The 12,713-nt window shown below is 36.8% G+C and overlaps 1 protein-coding gene across 2 annotated transcripts in view; it reads right to left on the bottom strand.

Moving 5' to 3' along the window:
- Window positions 1–12,713, bottom strand: part of SMC5 (structural maintenance of chromosomes 5) — a 77,079-nt gene that overhangs the window by 30,103 nt on the left and 34,263 nt on the right. For both annotated transcript variants that reach the window (XM_048850433.2, XM_048850434.2), the window contains 8 exons: window positions 10,361–10,432; window positions 8,954–9,209; window positions 7,110–7,264; window positions 5,479–5,592; window positions 4,373–4,467; window positions 4,008–4,140; window positions 738–911; window positions 413–582 (listed from right to left, as the gene is read on the bottom strand). In XM_048850433.2, the coding sequence (XP_048706390.2) occupies window positions 413–582; window positions 738–911; window positions 4,008–4,140; window positions 4,373–4,467; window positions 5,479–5,592; window positions 7,110–7,264; window positions 8,954–9,209; window positions 10,361–10,432 (1,169 nt within the window). The remainder of the gene's footprint in view (window positions 1–412; window positions 583–737; window positions 912–4,007; window positions 4,141–4,372; window positions 4,468–5,478; window positions 5,593–7,109; window positions 7,265–8,953; window positions 9,210–10,360; window positions 10,433–12,713) is intronic.

The following is a 12,713-nucleotide window of genomic DNA, read 5'->3' on the forward strand; positions in this document are numbered from 1 at the left end:
CCCCTCCTCATTTGTATCAGAAAGAGTTTCACCGGTATACAAAACTGTGTAGATCAGGCTTAAGAGAATAAATATATTCTCACTGGTGACCTCAATCACAGATGAACCTATATTTCACAAGTGAAAGGTAGGAGAATCAAGCCTCTGCGTCACCTATACCACCCCATTTCTGAAGCCCAGCTGCCAACCAGTTCTTAAGAATAAATTATATCTTGTCAGAATCAATGGGCTAGAGGTAGCCAAGACACATTTTAGGGATTGCTTGTTATTTCCATTTTGTTATTGAAATAGCCCTAGTCACCCATATACAAAATCATAACTGATGTTAATACTTCAGACTTATTTCTGCATCTTAATGTCGTCTCAGTAAGAGAAAATATTTGCAATCAAACAGGCTCATCAGAAGTCGTACCTATCGTGTTTCATACTAATTTTTGATTCCAGTTGTTTCCTTTTGTTTTTTCTCTCCAAATGCTCCTTCTTTTGCTGTCTCAGCTCATTATCTTTGCGTTCCAGATACTTCTGCCTCTCATATAACGTATGCAATTGAGAATCCCGTAACTGGAAACGTCTATTAATATCCTATAGTAAATAGTGGCACAAAAAATCTTCAATATTCTCATTACAATCATACCAGATTCAGGCCAAATAATAGTTTTATTGAACAAAAAATTGGCAGTACTTCAATCTACGTAATTTAGAATTTTTTTTCTAAACACTAAAATAAAACAACCTACCTTTAGTTGGTTTTCCAACTGCCTTCTTTCATCTGCATCTACTGTGACAGTGAGAAACTGCGCTGGTCTCAGGGATGTGTTACTAGAAATAGTTTGGTTTGTATAAGCAGACACTTTCACTGAATACCTTTCTTCTGCTGTGTAGATTTGCTTAAATTTGGTTTCTTGTATGACCTAAACATGAAAACCAAAGCCATTTGACAAAAATCTTATGTAAGGCTCACCTGTTCTGAACAAGGAAGATTATTTTCAGGCTAGAAAATAAAACTAACTATGATTTGGAGTGGGAATACTAAAATTAGTCAAGTTTCTGGTTTATGAACATGCCATTGCATAAAGGAGATTAAACAAGTTTGTTGCATCATTGAATTTGAAGTTTTTGCCGACTGAATTAAAATAGCAATTAAAAAAAACCACATCACACTCATTCTGTGTTATCATACACAGTAAAACAACTGCTGTGCTTCTGTGATGAGTGAATGACTTCTGTATAGACACAAAATTATATAGGTAGTTCTTTCAGATTTTTGGAGAAGAAAGATGCTATGTAAATGTCTATTATGGTGTTCCAAAGAGTTAGCGTTTAAGGTGAATCCCAAAGCAAAACTGAGACTTAGATTAAGAACAGACACCTGAAAGGAGGTGTGGAATTTATCATTTATCATTATTCTTTTAAAATCTCATACCTTCCCTGATATCTGGTACTTCATGATTCACTGAAGACGCTCAAGGTGGAGACATCAGAAATAAGGGAAGCCTCAATACAACCCATGGTACTGCAATATTCAGAAGGATTATGTGACATCCTCAATCAACCATGATGAATCAAGAAGTTTCCAGAATGGAAAATAATTTGAAAATTATTTATTAAAAATCTCTGTACAGAATTCTCCCCACAACCTGGATACTGTGAAGTTACTGAGTACTGAAATCTGTGCTTAACTAAGTCTTCATTTTGCTTTGCAGTTCACCTTAAGGTTGAGAGGGCAATTCCATTCTAACTATTTTTTCTCCTTCAGTCTATGAGTAAAGCTTCCCATGCTTGGGCTGAGCCCCAAAATTAATTTATTTGCAATGTTTCAGCAAAATTGATTTAAATATTAGAGTTATTATGAGAGCATGAGGAATACCACACATTTCACTGAAAAAAAAACCAAAAAAAAAAACCCACACAGTTGTGGTGCCCAAATAACTCAAAACAGCCAATATAAAATACACATAACACCTCACATAACTGTGGTCCACACAGCAGAGGAAAGAAAAATCAGGAGAAGTTTAAGTGAAGGAAAAGATTTCAAATTATTAATGTTTGAAATTTCATGTTTGTGCAACCACAGTAGAAAAGTTATTAGCTCCTGTTCTGGGCTACAGAAAGTATCATTTAGGATTTCAAATGGTATCAAATATTAGGTAAGTGCTGCAAGAGGAGCTTTTGTTTCAGAATAAATAGCCTATCATATGATCAGTAGGCAAATTGGAACTGGTGGGATTCTCTCACCTGCCACCATGAGTAATGAATTGGGAGTGTGATAGTTCCCTGTCGAGGGCATGGGGGGACCCACTTAATACTTGAAAGCATTCCCTTCACAGATATTTTAAAACTGCTGTTCTACCCCAGACACATCATGAACACACTGGGTTGGTGAACTGGGGGCTCCTCCTCATCTGTGCTCATAAGATGAGTTGCCAGAAAAGGAGAAAAAAGTTTTTTGGACTTCTTTCACCGTCCAGTAAGTGTAAGCAGCCTGCTGTCTTCCCTTCCCATTTCCTGTGGTGATGGGGGAGAGATCAAATAACCTTGCCCGAAAGAGGATATGTGGAGAAGTGTCATTTCTCACATGGGAAGCACGATTCCCATCAGAGTTGAGGAGCAGCTGCCAGCTCTCCTCAGTTAATGCACCCAAGACACATTTTGGACATAGGCATGAACTCCAGCAAATCTTGATCACATAACAAGTGACTCCTCTTTCCTCCCCATCAAAAGAATAGGCTTCAAGACCAGTAGATAGGTCCTTCAAAATAGGGAGATGAAGAGGAATTTCTTATCTTCTGCCATCTCATCTACCCTGCTGTTCTCTCCCTACCATATGAGGATGGAGAGAGAGAGAGAGAGAGAGAGAGAGAGAGAGATAGATAACCCCTCTCCCACAAAGAAGGGGCAAGCTTCCCTGCCTGTAGACCTTATTCCTTGAATGAGCATTAATTTTCCCTTTCTCCCGATTGAGGGCAACAGGCTCCCTTAGAAAATGTGAATTTCCAACCATACCCCAGAAGAAAAAGCAATTTTTCACATTGGGATCCCATTCTCTGTGCAAGGTGAAAAGCAACTGTTCACCACAAACAGAACTACTGGTCCTGAAGGGCGTATTTCTTATTACAGTTACAAGTGCAAATCTTGAATGCATAATTCAGCACTGACTGAGGTATGGGGCGAGGAGAGCGAGCGAGCACGCACACAGGCTTCCCAGGAAGGTGACTCTTTCTGTAAGCCCATTTAAAACAAGTCTAAATTTTCTGACAGGTTTCAGAGTAGCAGCCGTGTTAGTCTGTATCCACAAAAAGAAAAGGAGGACTTGTGGCACTTTCGTCAGCTACAGCTCACTTCATCAGATGCTCACAAAAGCTTATGCTCAAATAAGTTTGTTAGTCTCTAGGGTGCCACAAGTCCTCCTGTTCTTTTTTCTAAATTTTCTGTATTTCCTTTATCAAAACAAATAATACAGTGAGGAGGTTACAATACTGTATTAGATACAAGACATTTCAAGCAGAAAGTACCTTTCAATTACTGCTCTCAATAGTTCACTGTTTTAAGTAGGGGTCATGAGATTTCCTAGCTCCAAAATGAAAACATTTATTTTAAAATTTGGAAAGCTAGTAACTGTTTGTAAGTTATTTTACTTTAAAAGTACCCAGAAACTCTCAGGCCTGACCACCCAAAAAGCTTACTTGGTTACTATAAAACAGATTCATAGTTTTGACTTTTTACCATAATAAACCTCTGAGTTTTAGAGATTTGATTAGTGCATTACTAGGGTAAGATGAACATTTAACTTCCTGTGAAGCACTGCAACCAATAGTTTGCTCCAATGTGTTAAAATCTACTCATAATGTAAGCTATTATTCTTGGTTTTCTCCCCACTAAGTAAGTTCTATTTGTACCCAAAATAACACCCATTACAACAACTTTTTTCATGTCGACTTTGCAGCAACTTTCCTAAATATGGTCTTAAGAAAATCATAGTCCTACTCATGTTATTTAGCACCTCTCACCCTTTCAATCATGCTTCTGGTCTTCTCAGTTCCCACAGGGACATCATGAACACGATACTGGGAACAAAGGTAACTCATCACAGGATGAGGAGCATCAAATAACTCTCGTAAATAAGAGAAAACACCATATTGGCTAAGGAAGAGAAAAGGTGAAAATCACAAATAGATCTTTAACCAGTTTTGTTTATGACAAGTTAGCACAAATATTCAGAAAGAAAAAAAAATATTAGATCTTAAGGTAAGAGTTTGATTTGCCAAAAAAAAAAAAAAAAAAAAGAGCATCATGCACAGCTACATCATTTTGCACTGAGACCAAAACATTCAATGTTGACAATAGTTTTAAGGTTAAGTATTTTATTGCTTACTGCAACTCTTCAACTGATCTTGAAGGTCTATTTTCAGCACATGACTCAGCGGGTGCACATACAGTATTAACTTTTAATTTCTGATGGTCACGCACCTAAATGTTACACCAAACAAGATAGTAAGTTAAAATGATACTAATGTATGAAAAAGATGTATTTCATAGAAGCAAACATTTCCTTTAAATTGATTTAATCTCCCAACCATGCATTTGAAATTATTCTGATTCCCACATGATAACCAAAGCTATTTACATCCATTAAGGCTTTTTCCTTTTCTCTACATTCAGTTAGCAGAAAACTGTGGTCAGTTAGCCGGTAAACGAAGAGAAGAAAGAAGTCCTCCCTATGTTTTTTTCCCCCATTAATGATCAATCTCCTTAGCAATGTTGCCTTGGTGATCTTCAAAATCCTGAACAGAAATGAGTTACTGTAGAAAGAAGATCCTTTCTGCATCAGCATCTGGTAAATATGTAATATAGATGTGAACTAACCCCTCCAGATGTTTAACTGATCTTTTTACCAATTCCTTAAATATATACATTTTCAATTTCAATTTACTAGACAAGCCGAAATATCCAGTAAAAAAGGAGTCTCAAGACAAACATGAAAGGAACACAAACCACTAAAACATATGCAAGTATCCACAAAAGCCCACAACTGTGGTGCCCCAACCAGCTGAGTTCTCCATATACTATCTAACTACCACCATGCAGGAAAAGCTTTTCAGAAAATACATTAGTCAAATCAGCAGCAGTCACTGACAGTCAAATTCAGAGCCCACTGTCCCACCCAAATAGCTGAGCCAGGTATGAGTCAGATGCACAGGGATGCAAGAGCAAAAAATCCTCCTCTCTGGATTTTGAAAAATCTTGCTCTTATTTAAATTATGCAAGAGAAAAATCAGGTGGGAGTCTGTATATCTGTGGTCTCAGTACAGTTTACAAAAAAATTGATCTTACCTAGCAAATGTATTATTACATAGTGCATAAATTACTTAGTGATCATAATAAGTAGGCTCTACACTGGAGGGTTCCTGCATCAATATTATTTATTTTAAGCGACATTTTTTACACGTTATGTCACATGTTATATGACTGAGTACTTGCCTCCCGAAGAAATATTTCCATGTCTTCTTGACTTTCAAAAACAAAGGCCCTCATATCATTTGCTGAAATGTGATTTTCAACATATTTAGCATGTCTATTGTCTTTCATGTTTATCTGCTCAGATAAAAAGACAAAGGAGGATCATGAAAAGAGTGATGTAATATAATTATAAAAATAAAACACATTAAAAACAATAAATAACTTAAGACAGGTAATATCCAAGCCAATATTTAGTAAAACAATGGCAATACTTTGCCCTAAGGAAAGGTGGAAATATCAGAAAACTCCAGATTCATCTTTAGGATATTCACATGCAGTTCTCATTGATTTCACTAGTAGCCAGTGAGCACATCCAAACATAAATATAGAAACCCAAGGCCCTGTGAGGAGACAGAGGATTTGGAATTACTACAAATTAATCTGGTTTTCTCAAAAGAATTCTCAGACAAAACAAATCCATTGTTTAAGATGAAGGAAGGTTTTTGTACCCTGATAAAATATGGTAACACTAGGAACATATCAATACACTAAAATTATATTAGCTGTAAAAGGATCAAGATATGTTTGAGAAAATGAACACACACGACTATACAACTCTATTAAATAGAGTGGCAGTTGACCAGAGTTGGATTGATTCCACCAGAATTTCAGAACAGGTGAGCCAGTTTTAATTCATCTAAAAGTTTCAGATGTTCCTAAAACCCTCAAAGAAACAGGGTTATATTGTACAGTACAGATTAGGGAAAAAAGATTCAGATGTTCATGGACATTGTGAAGATTAACTAGCCTTGAAGGAGAAAGGTAACGGCCCTTAGATCAAGATATGTTTTTGATTAACTTGACCTGACAATGCTATATCCAGCAGGACCGAATGATCTGGAAAGGGCAAAAATAATATTTGATTCTGATAATACAAAACCATTTCTGGCATTTCCAAAACCAGCATGAAGCAGCAAGTTTAGAAGGATTAGTTAAACTTAGTTACTGACTCCTGAGTACCTTAAACTATATAAAATGAACATTACTGACAACTACTGGTAATAATAGGAAAGTATGGCCAAGAAACAAACCAGGACTGAGCACAGACTGAACGCCTCTATGCCTGCCACTAGATGTGGAAAAGAAGTAACTGAAGCAGGTGGGGGAGCAAAAGTCCTCTTACAACTTCTGCTCTGAATATTCAGAACTATGAGAAGGCTCGCATGTAATCCCAACCACCACTTTCTTAGAAGATTCCCAAATTTCAGAGGAATACAAGAGGGATGCATCTCACCAGTTGGAATGTGTAGAGGCCACCTTGAAGTAGGGCAGTTCCATTGGAAACCTATATGTTGGATGGCTGAAAGCACTCTGTGTTCATCCATGTAACAACATACCGAAGGTACAAAGGAGTCTAGTAAAACTTTCACACTTGTCACATTACTTGAATGAGATAAATTACACATCTTAACCAGCTGTAGACACTGATTTACATGTACTCCAGTTTGCTAACTCATTGTAAAACAGTAGATAAGGTAGGGAGCCTCCAGATTTTAGGTTTATAATAGAAATAACAACCAATCTAGAATTTAATTTTTTTAAGACACACTATTAGCCACTAATTAGTATTGTACTCAAGCGAATTTTCTTACTGCAAGCATCATGGGTTCACAGACACTTCTTTTAAATCGGTCTTTGTTCTCCCTTAGCCACAGAAGAGCATTGTATGTGTCTCGATATCTCCCTCTGAGCTTATCTTCCTTCAGATTCATCATATTGTTAAACTGTACAATGCGATCAGTTACTCCTGTAATTTTGTTTAAGAAAGTTATATTAAATCATGCCTACACATCACAACTAAAGATTTCTAATATTTAATAACTATAGTGCTACAGTATTATGGTTAGGAAAGACCGTTTCTTATTTTCATACATTTATGAACAGTATCCCATCTATTCTAAAGGATGTACTCCATTAAAATTTTAAATCCAAGAACTATGTGAAATAAACAGAAATGTTAATCTCTGTTTTGAAGTACAATGTCCAGGTATAAATATTAATATTCAAACTAATTTTTGCAATGGGCCTATTCTAGGTGCAGAGATATTCAAGTCAACAATTGCCAAATAATATAGCCAAAAATTCTGGACTGCCACTATCTTTAAAAAAAAAACAAAAAAAAAACAAAAAACCTTCTCCACCACTACTCGAAAAAGGGAGGAGGAAATTTTATACTTGTGGGGCATTGGGGGATAAGAAATTTCTATTTCAGAGTATTTTTCTATTTGTTATTTATTTGGTGACAACAGAAGAATGTTGCTGTAATGCAAGAATGGTGCGGGAGGGTTCTTGCCACCCAAGAGAAAGGGAGAACTCATTCTCCCTCTGAAGACACACCAAAGTAGCATTCTTCATGTCATCCCCTTTTGGGAGGGACCTTGAGGTTCCCACATGATACTAAGAAAAAAATACTACAAAATCTTTCGGGAACAGAATGTTTCCAATCTACATTACTCCAACAGTGGGGAAGGAGAATAGTCTTGTACTTAAGACACTGGACTGGGATTCAGGAGACAGGGTTCAATTTCCTGTTTTTCTATATCTCACTAAGCAGGACAATCAGTCTCTCTGTGCCTCATTTCTCCATTGGGGTATTTATGGATTTACCCTTGCAGTACATGGGAGGTGTTCAGATACTACAGTGTTGGGGCCATACAGACCAAAAAAAAGTGTGGAAGCAAGTTAATCAAAAAGAGCTCTAAAAAGATAAATTTTAATTCTAGCTCTCAAGTTACATCAAGACAGAACACACACAAAAGGCCAGGCTGATATAAAAAAGTGCAGTGTAATTCATTAAGGATAAAAAAGACTGGTCTCCAAGTTCATCTAACAAAGGCAGAAGGAGAAACAGTCACTAAGATAGTGCCACTCTACACATAGCATCTTGGCACCATGCCACATTTAATTCTTCTAGTTTAAATGAATACCATCAATTTAATAAAATGACCATTTCTGTCTGAAGTTTTTTTTAAAGTTACAAGTAACATCTAAAAATTACTGTAGTAAAGAAAAACCCTTCTGTATTTTGTTTACTTTATGCATTTGACAAGACTGAAAAGTCAGTTTCAGCATTTCTCCTGTACAGTCTATCAGTTTTCCTTTTGTTTGTATGGGGTTTCCACAAAGTAAGAGAAAAAATAATTTAAACAGAAAAATTCAATTGGAAAAACATACGAACTGGCAGCATCTGTGAGGAGCCGGTTTACTGAAACTACATGCAATCATTTTTTGAAAGACTAGTTTTCAAGTTGATGGTATCCCCTTAACAACAAGCTATCCCTGTCACTTTTACAGGCCTTGAAAGGATGAAAGCAATACAGAGATGTACAAAAATACAGTTACTGAGGTTTGAAGCAATTTAATCTCAGTTAGGTCACTTAAACACAAAAGAATTGCATGTAGTAACCATAGTAGGGAAAGAATCAAGCAATCTCACTTTTCTTTTCCCTCTCTAGGTTCTCTCTCTCTCTTCGCAGATCACTCATTTCACCATCAATATTTGCCTTTTCTTCTTGCAACTGTCTCAGCTCATTGTTAATAGAATCAATTTGTGGTTGAAGATTCTCAGAGTTTCCTGTACTGTTGAGCTCATTCTGCCAGTCCTCTATCATCTTACGAGCGTTGTGTATTCTCTTCTGTCGATCCATTTCTTCATCTCTTTTCATTCTCAAAACTTGCTGAATTTCTTCAATCTAAGAGAAATGCAAATATTTTCCCAGAATGGCATTTACAAATGAAATTTTTGCATATACAACAAAAGGCAGACAATTACAAAAGACTGTTGTAACAGATATTGAAATGTTGATGTAGTCAAGCAGGTTTAAAAATATAAGATCTCATCCTTGCTCAGAAACCCACCGAACAACTCAAATTGATGCCTTTTTGTAAAATGACTAGAATCTGTGCCAGAATTTTAAAGAACGAATGTGTTACAATCCCAATCTTTAAACACATAAACATATATCTAAGAATCTGTAATAATCTAAAATTATAGTAAAAGTTGCATGCTACTGGATAGTTTGAGAATTAGTACAGGATTGAATAAGTTCAACGTAACAAAAAGGACTATGCAAGTTGAACTCTCCCCCTTATGTTTAATTTTCATATTTATTGACTGAGTGCTTAGCTATGGAGCCTTAATGTGGCATTAACAGCTTTTTGCATTTAATTTTTTATAAATTGTGTACATAAAGAAGCCCTCTGATTAGCTAACACAAGCAACTATTCTGTTTCTTCATCTGGTTAGACTTAAGGCACCAAGGTACAGTGGATAAGAGTAAGGGAGCACTAGAAAACATTCTAATGTAGCAAAAGTATTCAACAATAGCAAAAACTTGTAATATCATATTGTATACAAAAAGTAAATTCCTTATAAAAGAACATTACATCTAACTGGAGAAGACAGTTGTTCCATGATAGTGCTCTGTTCTACTGATAAACTTCATTTTCCTCGAGGATAGCAACTTTAAGGAACTCAGCAAGTCTGAGTGCAGAGGGTGCTGGGAGATACAGTGATTCATTGCATCTCCTGGGTACTTTGTTCCTGTTGCCTCCAAATTTGCCTCTATACACTTTGGAGCGGGCTGTACCAACCAGCCGTGGGTCCCTGGAGGAGTGGAGGTTGCAGACAGCTTGCAATACTACATTTCATCTCCAGTTCAACTTTCCATCATGAGCAGCTGAAATATGGGTGTCACTGATGGAATCCAAACAGTGACTCAGCCACGACAATTCCACAATATTACCCTGAACACTTCATGTGATGCATTTAGTATTACATCAGTGCTCCACAGCACCAACAAACAAGCATAAAAAAACCCCACACACATTAAGGTTCTCTTACTTGTTTGTCTTTCTTCTCCACTGCATCTTGTTTTTGTTTACATCTTTGAGAAGTGTCTTTGATTTCAGCAGCCTGAATACAATGACATTAAATGAAAAAAGCAAGAAATTAGCCATAATTATTTTGTATATAACTATTTTTTAAAATGATAGCAAATATGCAAAAATCAGACTTTGGAAGGACATTCAGTTTGAAGCATCAAATATTCACCTATCACAGAATTTATTTTTGACAAAAGCTGCACATTCATCAGAAGAAAATTGTTTCTAGACACCAACAGCTGTTTTATTTCATTGTAATTAGTCTAGCGATGTTTACTACATTTATATTGTCTATAATTTGTACAGAACTTATAATTGCAAGTGGTTTAGGAGCTACAGTGTAAAATCATCAGCTATAGAGCTGCGCATTTGGATTTACTTGCCAATAAAGAAAGGCTCAACATAATTCTGAAATTAAAATCACAATGCTCTTTAAGGATTGTAAATAAAAGAATTACGTTTAGAGTTTTATATTTTAAAAGGTAGCCTCCTTCTCCAAAACAACTTTCCCAAGGAAGATCTAAATGACTTAGTGCTCAACTGTGACTTTACAACAATTCCAGAGTAAGTGGCAGTGTATTGTTGCATTGTCTCAAGAGCAACCCAGGAGAGAGTCTGGGACTCGAGACATAAGTCTCTCTCCCAGGTCCTCTGCAGCTCAAGGAAGAAATTAAACTGTACTGCATCTATATCCTGCACATCTATGCAAGCTGACATGCTTGAGAGAGAGATGGGGTGTTGAGCCAATGTCCCTCCCCCTCCTCCACTCGATTCTCTCTCCTTCCATCCACCTGTGAAAAGAAAGGGTGTGTGGCATGGCAGCTCTGTAACCTGTTCCCTGACTGAGATGCTATCTGTCATGTGGGTAACTAGTGAGGGGCCATAAGGAGGCAACTTGCATCCTCTTAAACCCCTCCAGTGCCAGGCTAGCCAGGCCACATTTTGGCTTAGTAAATCTTTCTTTTTCAAGAGGCATTTAAAAGGGACCCCACCAATCTGAGATTTAGTGAGGGTTTTTAAAAAAATATATATTAAAGTAATTTCAGGTACTGTATCTGAATATCTGAGTCCTTCTGGCAAATTTTGTTATTTTAAATCACATTTTCCTACTTATTAATTTTAAAAAAAAGTGTCTAACACTCCCCTCCAACTGTATTCAAGACCCATGCAGGCAAGAGAGGGAAGTGATTGACTATACAGGGGAAACAGTGAAAATGACTACACTCAAAGAGCATAAACTCCATTGATCTCAATGAGCGTCTTGAATTCAATGAGTCTTTCCAGTGACTTCAAGGCTTTGGATCAGACTCAAAGTACTTTCAAACTCACAGAGTAAACAGGGAAAAAAAACCTAGAAAAATATCTCCTCTACTTTTTAACAGTCAGTAATGGCACTTAGTAAATGACAATAATCTTAGGAGTTACTTGCACAACAGTTGCTAAAAAGTTTTCAGATGCAACAGTGGATTTTTTTTATATTATGGTGCCCCTTTAAAAGAGCGTGTTAAGTAAAACAACTACAGAAAGATATATTTTGCATACCTGAACTTGTGAATTAATAACAGCACCTGTGTGACAGCACCACTGTCTACTGTAAGTATATTGCACTGACACATAAGGATTCATCTGTAATCCCTACCTCCCTGAGCCACCAGAGCTGGGGGGGGAAAATCACACTGGTGTGTAGGGGAAGTGATGAAAAACTCCTGTGGCAACTGTTTGGTGAAACTCAAACCAATACAAAGAGGGAAGAAGAATTCAGCATTCTTTTGCCAGAAGGAAGACCTGACAAATTCAGGATGGTAGTGAGCATCAGCATACTGGGATCAGAAAGAACCTGGAGGGTCGGCAATGGATCCAAAATTTAGAAAAATCGGGAAACACAATCAGAAGGTGTGTCCAGTTTTGAAAGGAGGAGGGAATCAGGACGGAGAGAAGTACCTAAGGTATTGTATTTTTGGTTGTAGTTAGGGAAAGATGCACAAAAAGTAGGAGGAGAATGAGATGGGTTCTGTCTTGTTTTAATGCATTTTATATATGGTCACACAAAACAAGTTTCTCACCCCTCTGTGATCTACTAGACTCTAAATTCTGACAGAGGTATCAAAAAACATTAAGGATAATTCATCAATATTTTACAGACAAGCGCAATTTCTCTAAAGAACCAGAGGAATACAATATCTGCTTGCTATTATCATGAATGAACTGAAAGTACTGTATGGCTGCATATGGATGGAGTTTAAAAATACTGTATTGGAGGCACAGAGCCAAATCACAACAGGGAGATACACTTCTACTTGGCTCCCTCAGCA

Source organism: Caretta caretta, chromosome 5, assembly GCF_965140235.1.
Source record: "Caretta caretta isolate rCarCar2 chromosome 5, rCarCar1.hap1, whole genome shotgun sequence".
NCBI classification, from domain to species: domain Eukaryota; kingdom Metazoa; phylum Chordata; order Testudines; family Cheloniidae; genus Caretta; species Caretta caretta.